Source organism: Patiria miniata, unplaced genomic scaffold, assembly GCF_015706575.1.
Source record: "Patiria miniata isolate m_02_andy unplaced genomic scaffold, ASM1570657v1 HiC_scaffold_3, whole genome shotgun sequence".
In the NCBI taxonomy this organism is placed as follows: Eukaryota; Metazoa; Echinodermata; class Asteroidea; order Valvatida; family Asterinidae; genus Patiria; species Patiria miniata.
The window spans coordinates 36,015,347-36,029,984 of NW_024037069.1; the positions used below are offsets into that span (position 1 = coordinate 36,015,347).

The 14,638-nt window shown below is 39.7% G+C and overlaps 1 protein-coding gene and 1 long non-coding RNA gene across 2 annotated transcripts; both read left to right on the forward strand.

Moving 5' to 3' along the window:
* On the forward strand, window positions 1-546 carry LOC119736773 (C-type lectin domain family 4 member M-like). Its single transcript, XM_038210784.1, has one exon. It carries the CDS (start codon window positions 1-3, stop codon window positions 544-546), a length of 546 nt encoding a protein of 181 aa, XP_038066712.1.
* A 4,786-nt stretch (window positions 547-5,332) lies between these two features.
* LOC119738365 lies at window positions 5,333-13,803 on the forward strand. Its single transcript, XR_005272445.1, has 3 exons — window positions 5,333-5,573; window positions 7,371-7,497; window positions 13,715-13,803. It is a non-coding gene; the product is annotated as an uncharacterized LOC119738365 (long non-coding RNA).
* The last annotated feature ends 835 nt before the right edge of the window (window positions 13,804-14,638 follow it).

Consider the following 14,638-nt stretch of genomic DNA (forward strand, 5'->3'; position numbering starts at 1 on the left):
ATGGCGTTTTGGTCCGAATTTATCGTCATCGTTGCTGTCATTTCATCTATCAAGGCTGTATTTGGCTCAGGGCTCGGCCCATCTCGGCTCTCTGTCAAATGCCACTCTCGGCTCATTGTTGAATGCTCTTGCCCGCCAAAGTGGCAATTGTGGGGGAAAGCGTGTTATCTACTCTCCGAAACACCGGCTACTTGGGACGACAGCCAATCGGATTGCCAAGCCATGGGAGGTAAGATGGCCGCTCCTCGCTCGCAGGAGGAAATGACCTTGATGGTGGAATTGGCGCGAAATGTGGACTTAAAGTTCTATGCCTGGATTGCTTGCGATGACAAAGTCGTCGAAGGATCTTGGGATTGTGATGGTCAGGAAGGAAGCGAGCCCTTCTTGGCTTGGCATCAAGGAGAACCAAATAATTCGGAAAGCCAACAAGATTGCGCTCAAATAGGCCAGGGTGGAATGGATGACGTATCTTGTGATTTGTCAAGCAGGGCGTTTTGTGCTCGTCAAGCTGCCTGCATTCACGGCCTGACCCATATCCGTCACTAATGCCTCTCTACTGACACTCACGGCAGCAGTCTCAACCCAACCTGCCTCCTCGATCACAACATCCGGGAGTTTATCACCAAATGTCACCTGTGGCTCAGCCTGCGTAAAGGAGCCCGGATGTCGCTCCTTCAACATCGAATAACTGACAAAGGGAATACGATATATCAACCGAAATCTAGTCATGAACATTCGAACAATTTTTGAAACGTAGTCTGCAAACTTGATCTTAACACTCATACATTTATTCGAGAATTTTGTGACAATTAATTCGCTTTCCAGCTATTATAGGAAAAATGGGGCGACAGAAATTTGTTCAAATACGCAATGTAAACCATTTACGAATGAGGTAAAAATTGAATTGAAATGGAAAACAAATGTATTTAAATGACTATGGTCTGACTCTGTATCTCAAACAGAAATGCGGTGTTTTATATTATGAGTTTTTGTCATTCGACACCGAATATCAATACTGTTTCATCAGATATGGAAACCATGTAATCTCAATTTTTAAAACATCAATTCACTTTACGTTCTCTTAATTTCGCAAATATAAATGACTGTGAATGAAGTGTACTTTTTATCCTAATCTGCTTGTAAATTCGCACGAAATTTCTCAAGAGTTTTTATTGGTTGTATTTGTTAAACTTTAAACTGCTGAATAATTGTCGAGCTGCAAATAATATTACTTTTGTTAAGACATAATCTAATAACTGAACGTCAGTGCATTTTTTTCGGTCGATGTCTCATTCGAAAGTGGATACAAGTATGAGGAAAACAATCTTCTTTTTGCGAGGTTAAACTTGATATAACCGGGAAAAATGCCTCTTTAATTTATTCGATATATAGTGACGAAATGTGTTTTAAGATCGGTTCAAACACAACTTTTATCTTATCTCGATTTGATTTCGTGTGTTTCTTGTTTCTTTATTTGAAATCAATTTGCTTAATGATTGTTACGTTTTTAAGGTCATATTTTGCCGTTTTATAAATTGTAGTCATTTCAGTATTAATGTAATTATGACTGCCCATGTTGTTATAAAAATGATTTTACTTTATAGAAGCAACAAAAAAAAAAGTGCCTGACTTTTTGTTGGACAAATAGTCAAAACCACATTTCTGAAAATTTAACTTCGTGAAATATCACTACCATCATATGGAATTGATTAGATTTTAAGTTTTATACAACCATGGATTTACTCTGTTGCCTCAAATCTATTAGTTGTTGAAGTTTAGGAATATAAAGTAGTCAAAATGTTATGGTTTCTTTATATCTTGTCAGCGACTCAAATAACCCACATTGATGTATGATGGAAACAAAGAAGTGTTTGGTCAGGTGACAAGTCAGGTGACTGCGGATATATTCTGCCCTGCACGGATAAGGAAAACAAATAGGTTTTTAATTTTTGCCTTTGAAAAATATTATGTTGAGATTGAAACATCAGGCAATCTAATTTTGTGGATTACAATACACAAAAAATAAACTTTCAAAATTTTTCGCATTCCAATTTTCCTTTGTTCAGCTTGGGAATTTTGAAATTTAGGTTAAGTGGGCTGCAGGGGGTAAGATATACCAGCTGTGGACACATCTCCAACACATTATTTTTTTAATATTGGAAATGGGAATAGATCCTTAGAATACATAGTAGGGTACACTATAGAGTGGGCCCACGGCGATTCAATAGACTACGGGACATTTTAAAGAAAGTGTTGGCTTTTTTTGTTTAAATGTTGCATGCGGAGGTAGCATAGTCATTTTGAAACGATGAAAGCACTTTGTTAAGAGCGAACCATAAAACCTTGGAAGGCCAGAGATTTCGAAAGGCGGGCGTTGCATCATGCCGTCCGGCTGGCGGCTGTCACGTCATGCCGTCACTTCGCTACCCCATCCTGCCGTATTTCTTGCCTACACTTGGCCGATGCTGTCACGAATTTACAAATTCACTACTTCCACTACAATATTAAGACTTAAATTAATCTGCAAAATGAAAAAAAATACAAAAGGAAGTATTTCTTTAATGTCAGCTACATGTAAAATAACGTTACTTACTTTGCATTCACGTGTAAACCGAGTCCTCTTTTGTGACCCCTGTAGATGAGGGTAGATAGAAATGAAGGGTCGTATTGCTCTGAACTTGTATATCAGTGACATTTGGGATGAAAATTATTGCAATGGAGTGGAGGAATCATATTCTTCAGCAAACGATGGGCTTCGGGACTGCTTTGGGAGGTGATCATTTTTGAACGGAAAACTCACCATAAAGACATCTGTGATAATCGCCCAAAATCCCCCAACGAATAGTAAAAGAGGGTAAAACAGGCTGTGAGTTGATATTTGTCTTGATCACCATGATTAGTCCCCCCTTGTTTGGACCTGGGCCGAATTGTCATTGCTGCCTATGGCGGTCTATGTGCCTCTATTTTTGAAAGGCCTATGGGTACTGGAGGGAATCTCACTTAAAAAAATAATGATATCCACATAGAACTAAATAATTCGGGTCAAGTAATTCGTGGTCATTGGTCCTTTTTAGTCAGTTTAAAAGATTGAATATGCACAATGTGAACCTGTGATTTATTAACGTGTTTATGTTTAACTTTGGTCACTACGCCCACTGCAGGAACATCACGTGCACTTGCTATACAAACATCCTTTTCCTTTGTAATCATTTCTATACGAAACGCAACACAGCTCAACAATCCCAGACAAAATTACGTAGCAAAAAAGTACGTAGTTCTAGGTAATATTTTGAAAAAGATGCATGAATAACAATCATCGTAGGTTATTTTGGTTTTAGCAAAAGTGCATCTAAATATTAAAGCTACATATATAATTGACATGCTATAAGAGGCTTCAAATGATCACTGCCCTGCAGAATTACTGAAGTTGATACACAATTTATGTACTTCACATCCAAAACACCTCAGTAATAATGGTTTTGTCCAGTCTGCTTGGTCATGTGATCATAGCTTGATCACGCCACTGTCTGCGTGACGGTAGCGCCAGTATCACAACTCGAGTGATACACTTATGGTAATTTATGCGGTGATTATAGCGTCATCGAACTTATGAATTATGTACAATGTACATGTACATGTGCATGGGTTCGGCAGTACAACTACATGTACGTGCCGGGTGTATCTATAGTGTCACTTAGTCGTAAACGTTGGTACCTTGATCCTGTCTGAACTTATTTTTTTTAAATGGGGCTTGCGGTCGCTGCCGAAGTTATAGAGCGTGATGATTGAAAGGGAGTAATAAATAACCGTCTGATATTTTCATTTAAAACCCCCGGTGTAGGGGGTTTTGCACAGAAACAAACTTTTACCACAATGTGTTAGTACAATCTAAAAACTGAAGTGTTAAATCCAACTTTACAAATGATAAGCTCGACACTTGCTATGTGTTCGGTCAGTGACCACACTTTAAAAGTTGATTCAACACTTTCCAAAATGTTACAGATTCCAACACTTTTAGAAAGTTGCAAAGGTATTGGCCCCTTTTGCAATACGATCTGTACTTTAACATGAATTGATACATCATGCAAATCAAATGCAGGTATGTATAGCGATATCCATCTGGTTGGACTAAGGTCTAAAATTATCCATCAATTTCGTCCGACATGAAAGTAATATAACATAAAAATGTGCAGTGTTCCTATATACGATAATATCTCAATATAAAACAAATCTCACCTTTATTTCAACTGGTTATATCATGATGGTCGGCGATGTTGGTCGCTGTAGGACAAAAGTTATGAAGAACGCAACGCCATATTGCAGCTCGGACAGAAAATGATAATATATTGTTGAAGTACCCTAACGTGGCGCGGCCCCTAACGTGGTGCACTTTTATTTTTCGCCTGTAGCGCCTAGCTAGAGCAAAAGTTTTAACTGAAATTTCACAGAAAGTGAAATTTCATCAAGTTCTAAACACTCCCGTTCATAAATCGCGAGTTTATTTACCCGTTACAAAGTTAAAAGAAAAAAATATTTTAGCGTGATTTTCCGATTTTATTTTTCAAGTGCAAAGTGAACCCTTTGAAAATGCCCCCAAAAATAAGAAAATAATTTTCTGACAAACATCTGGCTGGGTTTGTAAGTAAAGATAATAATGATTCATCAGAATTTATCAATTTTACAGAAATTCTTAAATGTTAATTTGGAATTTTCTGAGATTTATTCAAGTGCGCCACGTTAGGGAACACTCCACCAATTTGTGCCCAATTTCCGGACGCGACCGTTCTTGCATTTCGGATTAAATTTTATGAAACCGAAATTGTTCACAGAGGTTAAATAGCAAGCATTAAAAAGGAAAAAGTACCAGTATTTCACTGCATGAATTTGAGGTTTATCAACAAAGAGCTTTGGCAACTCTACACGAGGAAAGTTGGGTAAGCTTCGAAGTGCGCCACGTTAGGGAAAACGACTATATAGTACCCGCCGAGCACTAGGCATGCTAACTCTAGGCATGCTAACCTAGACAAACTTACACCAACCATGCACCAACCACGGACCATCATCCGTGCACCAACTATATACTGACAGACCGGAGCCCGTGGCCCAAGCAACCGAATGTGATTGTTTATACACTAGTTACATGTAGTTCGAGATGGGGTGGCCGTACACGTACGTCAGAGCTGGCCTGCTTTAAACACAACATTATTGATGGTTAGGCTTATTCCGGGCGAAAGTCTGTTCATGACCGATTTCGATGCGAACCCCCCCCCCCCCCCCCCATTCCCCTCTCTCCGCTTGTAACTGCACAATATTGACTACTGTGACATACCTGACTTGTGGTGACGTAAGAATAATTTATCATAAGTGTATCGCTCGAGTTGTGATACTGGCGCTGTCACGCAGTTCACTAATGGCTGTCTATTCAGTGGGATACAACCGATCTTGCCTAAACCCAAAATATGAATACATTCGCACTTTACAGAGGACTATTTTCCTGTTGCACCCAATGCAAGGTTTTCCCACCTTGTTCTCATAATACAGGATCAGTGATTTTCCGGTAAACTAAAGTATAGGTGAGTAACTACAGTGTATAAGTTCAGGATTTTTTTGCAGCAGGAATGTACGTATGACACAGTATCACTATTAGCTCACCGCTGTTTTCAGGGCGATATTAGGTTTGTGCGCATGTCCGTGTTTTAGCTCGTAAAAACGCCCTTTTGGGACCGAATGTATTCAGTCTTGTTTTGCGTAAAAACAGCTAAAAACGGAGGACGTCTTTTCAAATCAACTTTTTAAATTACAAATAAGTTTTTGATATTCGAGATATAACAATAAATCGACAGAAAAAGGACTATATATTTTTTTATCAGATAGGACTGTGAACTTTTCGGACAGACACTTGATGAGAAAAAACCTCCGAAAAATTACCTTTCATTGCGACGTTTATAAGTGTCTCAATCGGAACCAAAAAAAATGGTCACGTTTCGTGGGATTTTTCGTCATCTTGGGAAGTTAATTCTGAATCAAGTAAATTACCATTGAAAAGACTAAATAAAGGAGAACACCAGTGTGGGAGACTTTTGAGAGCAAACCCTGTTGGAGCCACGTATGTGCTATTAAATACAGACACTGAATGCAAACAAATGGCGCCACGTGTGCACAAATCCATATACCGGTAGCATGCAGCTAGGCACTATGCGTACATGTCCCCGTCCCGGCCCTGGGCATGTGGCACGGGCCAATCACGCGTCGGCGTCAGGTTGTTTGAATTGCGAACCCCAATTACTGGTTGTATTGTGTAGTTGAGTGCGAAAACCACACTCCAGGTTCAGCAAACCCACCAGGAAATCCCCCCCTTTGAAGGCGAGTTTACCGGGTTTGCTCTTTTGAAATCACCGTTAATACAACATTTAAAGTCTAATAATTGATGTTTTCATGGCAGTCTTAATACTAGCTTAATTGACTTGATTGCAGAAAAAAATGCTTTCTTTCGGACCTTTTTTTCGCTGGTTGCTGGCTTTCGTTCAGTGAAAAAGGTCTTCTTTTTTGGTATTTCGCGAAAATACGACATTGCATTTAAAATATTCGATGTATGCTAAGGATATATGTTTTTTAACTTACTTTGGGACAAATCTTTCGGCTTCACTACCTATTTGGTGCATTTATGAGCAGTTTTTTGGAAGGCTGTTCTCAGCGACTTGTTTTTATGAACGAGCTCATGAATATATTTATTTTACAGCACAACCCGGAGAAACATTAATTTTGAGTTAAACATTTTGCTGAAAAAAATAATTCCGAAATGACTGCAGGATTTTTAATCAGGTAAGTATATAGCTTTCATATAGTTCAAACTCAGAGAACATAACTTTTTTCAGGAATTTTAGCACTCATTGCTACGTGTGGCACATAATGCGGAGGAAGTCCAGCATTTGAGACACATGGGGCTACCTAAAAGGGTAAATCTCAAAATGCAACCTTGAATAGAATGAGAACATGCGAGACAAAACAAATAACTGACTCAAGACCTGTCTAGTCAATGCATAAACAAAGTGTGTCAAAGGAAACCACAAGTCTGTCTATGCATTCTGTCTTCGTTTTGACACGCGCTACTCCATTTCGATATTTGAATTGAGCCTTCAAACTGAACATGTTAAGTTACGATCTCACATTATTCCTCATTAGTCCTCAGATATTGTATTAGATGAGGAATGAGTGAGATTTGCCTCACCTAGGCAGATTTTTCTGCACTGTATCGTGGTCTAAATTCGAGACGAACATTGAAACGGTGGGAAACTCTTTGCCTGCAGGACACACAAATAATGCTAGGATCATCCAACTATTATTGTGATTGTTGATTCATTGTTTCTCAGCTGATGCGAAAAGCATCATCTTTCTCAAATCTGGACAACGAAACAACACAGCATGGACTGTCAGGATGAAGCAGGTCTTAGCAGGCCATCTACATGTGCAGAACAGGCCACACACAAGCATCTGGAGGTATGTATGAAAGTTTTTCCTTCTATTTACCCCTACCTATTCCATGAAGAGATTGTAAGATGGATTCTTAAAAAGTAGAATAATGTATTAATATTGTAGGGGAAAAAACAAAGAATTAAAAATATCCAAATTTTATTTCCAATACACTATATATACCCATTTGAAAAATGTGAACATTTTAAAGGTATTAAAACAGTATAACAGCTGTTTCTAAACTTCACTTGTCGACTTATATATCTATTCAGTTTAAACGTGTTGAAACAAGTGTGGTAGTCAAGTCACCAACGTTGAGTCTAAGTCCGAGTCCCGAGTCACAAGCCTCGAATTCGAGTCCGAGTCCCGAGTCACAAGCCTCGAATTCGAGTCCGAGTCTCGAGCCACAAGCCTCGAATCCGAGTCCGAGTCACGAGCCACAAGCCTCGAATTCGAGTCCGAGTCTCGAGTCACAAGCATGGAGTCCGAGTCCGAGTCTTGAGTCACTTGTTCTTTAGTTGTTGACTAAACTAATCAATGTTTTTAAACTTATTTTGTAATCATCAATTGTGTATTTTAAGTAAATGCCAGTGTATATAGTTTACCTTGTGTGTGTTTTCCTTTTAATTCCACGGTGTACAGTGACAAGAATGATCTAACAAGGAAGCCCTATACATGCCCTTACTTCTTCCCCCACTGCATGAATATTTCCTGATTACAAAGTCTTAAATGGAAAGGTTGTGCCGATATTCTGAACACCACAAGGTTATAGTTTTGACTGATTTTGATGGGGGCAGTGAAGTAAAATCCAAAAATTTGGAATTGGTGACACATATTTTTAAGTTTCCCATGGTTTCCCAAAATAACGCGCTAATTGTGTACAAGTACAGTCATCCAGTGTAATGCAAAGTACATGTAGTGTCTGCTTAGTATAGGTTTTACCGGCTATTTTAACACTTGTTTAACAAAAAACAACCAATAAAAATTCTTGAAAAATTTACAAGCAGATTAGTAAAAAAAGAATACTTCATTCACAGTCATTTATATTTACAAAATTAAGAGAACGTAAAGTGAATTAATGTTTAAAAATTAAGATTACATGGTTGCCATATATTATGAAACAGAATCGATATTCGGTGTTGAATGACATAAAAACGAATAATTAAAAACACTGCATTTTTCTATTTGAGATAAAGAGTCAGATTAAGGTCATTTAAATACATTTGTTTTCCGTTTCAATTTGTATATGGCTTACATTGCGTACTTGAACAAGTCTCGGTCCCCTTTTTTCCTAATAGCTGGAAAGTGAATTAATCGTCACAAAATTCGCGAAAAAAATGTAAGTGTTAAGATCAAGTTTGTAGACTGCTTTCCGAAATTGTTCGAATGTTCATGACTAGATTTCGGCTGATATATCGTATTCCCTTTATCAGTTTGTTGAAGGAGCGACATCCGGGCTCCTTTACGCAGGCTGAGCCACAGGCGACCACGCCCTTGGTGATAAACTTTTGAAACAAAAATGTTTTCGTTAAATAAATGCAAAAAAAAACCAGTTTCCTCAAATAATTCGAAAAATTTCAAACGTGATCAAAGAACGAATAAAAAAAATCAATAAGAATTTAACAAGGGGATAATAAATCTTTGCCAAAGAAAAAAATTACGATTGGATAAGCTTTTAGGAGAATACGAGGGAAAACAAGGTACATAAAAGGGAGAAATGGAAAAAAAAACAGGGGATAACCCACACAGCACATTTGGCAAATCACTCCTAAAATATACAGACATGATTTATAAACCAAAAAACAGAGCAGACACTTGTGGGGATGAAAAGTGCGTGCAATACAGCAAAGAAAATAAGGGCTTGTGTCTTGTTTTAAATGTGGCTTGACCATGTGGCAACTAATAAAGGCGGACTTGTGGGCCATACTTCGAGCGTCTGATATATCTGAGAATGGAAATTTTATGCAACCCCTAATCCAGAATGACCCAGAACTATGCCGATTTAGTGTATTCGTAAGTTACTCGTATAATATTCGTACATTTTTTGATACATTCGCATTGATTCGGCATCATTCTGGGCTATTATAACACCAAAAATAACTCAACGAATCTTGTAAGAATGCTGTAAGAATGTCCAGAATGCTTTAAGAATAAACAGATTTACGAATACAACAAAATAAACTAAGAATTGAAATTGGTTCCCGAATCACCCCGACAATTTTGAACATGACCAAAATTGTCGGGGCGCTTTCCGATAACAGAATCATCCCGAGGCAGCCAAGAACCATTCCCCGATTTACTCAAGAATTGTTATTCTTGGTGATTCGGCTTAAAAATCGGGAATGTGTGACCCAGCATAATGTTACGAAAAATCGTGCTTATTCGCCTGATTGCTAAAAACAAGCATTTAGACATCGAAATAAATTATGAAAACGGACCATACATATGGGCCTACAAAGAAAGGGAGCAAGCTTTGTGAATTAACTTAAAAAAGACATAAATATTAATACAAGATTTCGATATATTCCCTTGTTTCCAACGCATGTCTGCGTGACATGTTTTACGTTGCTGAAGTATGTTCCATGGCTCGAGCATGTCCCACGTTTGCTCTTATTTTTTTCAACGTCATTGCTGTTAATGTAGTGATTGGAAATAGTGTATGAATATTGCATTCATGGATGCCTTATGTTCTTTCACTAGACTCACTGCGCCATGCGAAGAAAATCTTGTTTATTTTTAACTTTGGTCACAATGCCCACTGCAGGAACGTCACGTGTATATCATATACAAACAACCTTCTCAACCTTCAACCGATGCCATGGGGTATATAACCACCCCCCCCCCCACCACCACACATTTTGACCGGGGACTAATGGGGCTATGGGCTATTGGATCATCCCCCCTCCCACTTGTTCTTGGTGTGGAACCCAAAAAAAGGCTGATGTTGAGGTATTTTTCGAACTTGCCAACAACCAAATTTATTCAATAATACTAGAAAAGTCGAGAAAAAAGTAAAAAAGTAAAAAATTAAAAAAAAAAAAGTTAAAGGGCGTAAGTATACATAAGATGTGCATCTGTATCATTAACAGCGCCCCTACTGTCGTGTGGTGTCCAGCAAGCCCCCCCCCCCCCCCAGGTCCCTGGCACAGATATACGCCACCGGTCGTAGCAAAAGTGCACATTGTAGAGATCCCCGGGACGGGGTGGGGTTGGGTGATGAGGTAGTACTAGTGTGGGTTGTAACTGACTGGTGAAGAGCTCTGGGTCTGGCTAAATGGGTGATTGGGAGGGCAACACGGGCACGCAGGTCCTAGTGAACAGGTGACGCTTTGAGAATAGTTAGCTTCCTTGCCTCAATGACTGCCGATTTATTCTTGCCAAGCTGCCAGCAAAGCTGCCAATTCTCACTGCGTGAGAATTCGGCAGTGTGGTCAAAATACAAAGAATACAAATTACAAAAAGCACGCACATGTCAGTGTTATACAGGTATAAAATTACAATAAACGTGTACATGTAGATCTATTTCCCCAAATTAAATAAACAATCTTCGCATGAAATGCATGCATGTCTATACTACACGCACAATGTTCGCTAAACTCTCCACAACGAGCTCACACTTTGGAGCCCAAAACCTACATTTATATCTTATCAAAACTTTAGTTTAATGCCTCCAGTATTATCTATGAACACTAGCGGACACATCCTAATGCAATATTGGGTAGCGTGCAGTTTGCGAACAAATGATATTTCAATTCAAAAACGAGCTTCAAAGGTTGACAACGTACCTGCTTGAGAATTCGGCAGTGTGGTGCCGGTCAAGGGTTAGGCAAGGCACAGGTCACGTACATAATAAGGGGCGTGGCTTAACTACATGTAAACACTACGTGCTTATCATACGCACACTCTACATACACATGTACATGTATACTCAACATGCTATAAGCGACATCACACACACGATCACTGCTCTGTAGAACTGATAATGGTTTTACCCAGTCTGCTGGGTCATGTGATCATAGCTCTGTCACATCTGTGACGCTGAGGGTGACCGTTTTAGCCGATTTCGGCTAGATCTGACAAATTTGTTTTGGACAAAAAAACTAATCCAGCAGAAAATCTATTTCTAGCAAAATTCTGTAAAATCGGTGATCCTAGCAAAAAATGATAGCAGATTTGGTCAGAAGGGCATAAATCATGTAGGCGAGACGTACCGTACAATGTTGGGCTCTTCAAAATTGGATATACGATCACAATTTCCAGCTCCTAAGCCTGCTCTCAGCTGTATCGGATCAACACTGGCTAGCAGGATTCCTTCCACCGATGCTCACTTCACAGATCATCTGCAGGATAGAAATACCTCTTCTTTATTTCTTACTCCCACCGACCCCTCTGAAATCTGTCAAGTTGTTCATGAACTTGAAAATCCCAGTTGTGGGTTTGATACTATCTATCAGTAGTTAAATCCTGCATTCCCTTCATCTCTCCTCCTCTTGCGCACATTAATCAAATTGTTCTTACAGGTTTCGTTCCTTTTAATCTAGAAATAGCAAAGGCAACTCCAGTTTTTAAAACCGGTCACAGCCGTGAATTTTCCAATTATCGGCCTTTCTCTTTCCTTTGATGCTTCTCAAAAATATTGGAAAAGCTTCTCCCCAAATATCATCTTCTTTATGATTAACAATTCGGCTTTTGGAACAAGTATTCCACAGATTTTGCGCTTATCCATCTTGTTGATTACTTCGCTCGTACCCCCGCCCTGCAAACAGGACGCTGAGAAGTGAGATACTTTGATGAATTCACGCTCTGATTGGATAGATTTTGCGTGACCTATGGCGCGGGCATGACCTGCAAGTTATCATGGCCACGAACCCTGCAAGGTTTCAAACGGCTCGCGAACGGCCGTTAAGACTGATTTATAACTCTTTTATTCCAATTCATAAATGCTTTTGTTTTCATCGAAAAGCGTGATAATGTAGAAAAATCTGTAAAATGTATCTGTGTTGTAAATTTGCAATTCCGTCACTTGCTAATGGCTCCGTTTCGAAGTCATGAAGGGTTATCGATTGCATTATGCGACGCTCAAATTCTTCACATGGACCGCAATGAAAAAGAAATCACGTCCGGTGCATTTCTAGAAGTTTCCGGATAGCATTCGCGCGCATTGTCTAACTCAGAACCAATATTTTTTTTTTGGGGGGGGGGGGGGGGGCTAGCACGGTGGATCCAGAATTTTTTTCAGGGAGGCGTGCTGAAATGTAGACCGGTTATTTTTTCAGACCCTTAGGCCTCCGAAAATCAATAGGTGGGGTGGGGGGGGGGGGGGGGGGGGGGGGGGGGGGGGGGCCATATTTTCAATGGGCGCCAATAAAATCCTAAAATCATTCACACTATATTAATAATGCACCCTTGTCACGGCTATTTCTTCTTTAGGGGGAGACCGTTCGCATGTACATCACAATCCTTCTTTTTGCTAATGCAATTTTTTTTTTACGGAATTTATTTTGGGGGCTAGACAAAATTTTTAGGGGGGCTACAGCCCCCCCTAGTCCCCCCCCCCCCCCCCCCCCCCCCCCCCCCCCCCCCCCCCCCCCCCCCCCCCCCCCCCCCCCCCCCCCCCCGTCGAACCGCGCCTGGTCTAACTGCGGCCTTAAACAGCTGCAGCCAGATATATGTGTCATACGTCACTTCCTTCACAAGATTCTGTGAAGCTCATCAGCATATCCCAGCGCCCTGTGTGCAGGGGGGTGGGTACGAGCGAAGTTGATTACCTCCCCCCCCCCCTCTCTCTCCCTTTCTCTCTCTCTCTCTCTCTGATAAACTGCTCTCTGTTGGTGTATTTGTTGATCTTTTTTTTATATAAGGCTTTCGATACAATTGACCGCATCTTGAGCGTATTTTTGGCGGATTTTGGCGCTATATAAATTTCATTATGATTATATATGTTTTTATTATTATTATTGTGGGAGTCCCGATATTGTAGGAAACCGTGGCTATGGGTCGTTAGAACTGTGAATTAGGGGTTCCATTTAACTATGACACCGCTGCTGTATATTGCGTGCGGAGGGATTTTCCCCTATGAGAAATATTTTGTGTGTACAGCATGTTGGGCAGTGGGATTCTCCCCAATGAGAAATAATTTTGTGTTGAGTGGACGATGAGGAATTCGAACTGACGCAGTTCACTGATGGCTGGCTATTAGTAGGATGCCATCGATTTTGACTATGAATAAACTTGTACTTTACAGATTTATTTTTCAATCGCAACGAAGGCAAGGTTTTCTCGCCATGTTCATGATCCAGTGTCGGCGATTTTCCGGTACACCAAAGTATAGGTAAGTAACCACAGTATATAACTTGCCTATGCAGCTTGTTTTTGCGGCAGAAAGGTAAACATTGTATATGGCACAATGTCACATGATTTAAGCCTACTCGAGAAAAGTGAGACATAGGCCTATTAACCTGAACAGGTCCTGCTCCTCATTTTTGTCCAGAACCCCCCTGCATCCTCAAATTTCTTCACGAGAAACCAGTGAACAAATTATCTTGATTTCTTTTTCATTCTTTTTTTCAGAGAAAATAAACAAGTCCAATTTATACTACAAAATAGTTGTGCGACTCTATCATTCTCTGTCCGACAAAATCCTACAGAAAATCCCGACGCTTTTGTGGTTTAATTTATATTGTTTGTGCTGTTACCTTGTCGCGAACGTTTCTTCATGCCACATATTAATTCACTCCACATTCACCTGTATTATGTTAAATATTATAAAAAAATAGGCCCGTTTATTCGTCTCAAATACTGTACCGTATTATAAGCCACATCAATGTGTGCTAAATTTCCTTAAAATTATGTTCCCCAAATTTGAAATCTAGACTCGATATTCACCTGGGGAAAAAAAATCAATTCTCCTACATACTATAGGCGCCTATATAGGGCCTACTGTAATTGTTAGGGGCATTCATGCCGAGCAAATTGTCAAAAATGACTGCGTGATTTTGTAGAGGATACTCACATGTGTAGACGTACTAGAATATTATATTTCCAGGTAAGAACATAATGCCTTCATATACATGTAGTTCAAATACAGGGAACATAAATTTTGTAGGACATTTTCTGTGTGGCTCACGATATGAAGGATGTCCAGTATTTTTGACACATTTTGAGGCTG

Excerpts from the sequence above, each read along its gene's own strand:
- LOC119736773 (XM_038210784.1), top strand. The coding sequence starts at position 1 with ATGGCGTTTTGGTCCGAATTTATCGTCATCGTTGCTGTCATTTCATCT.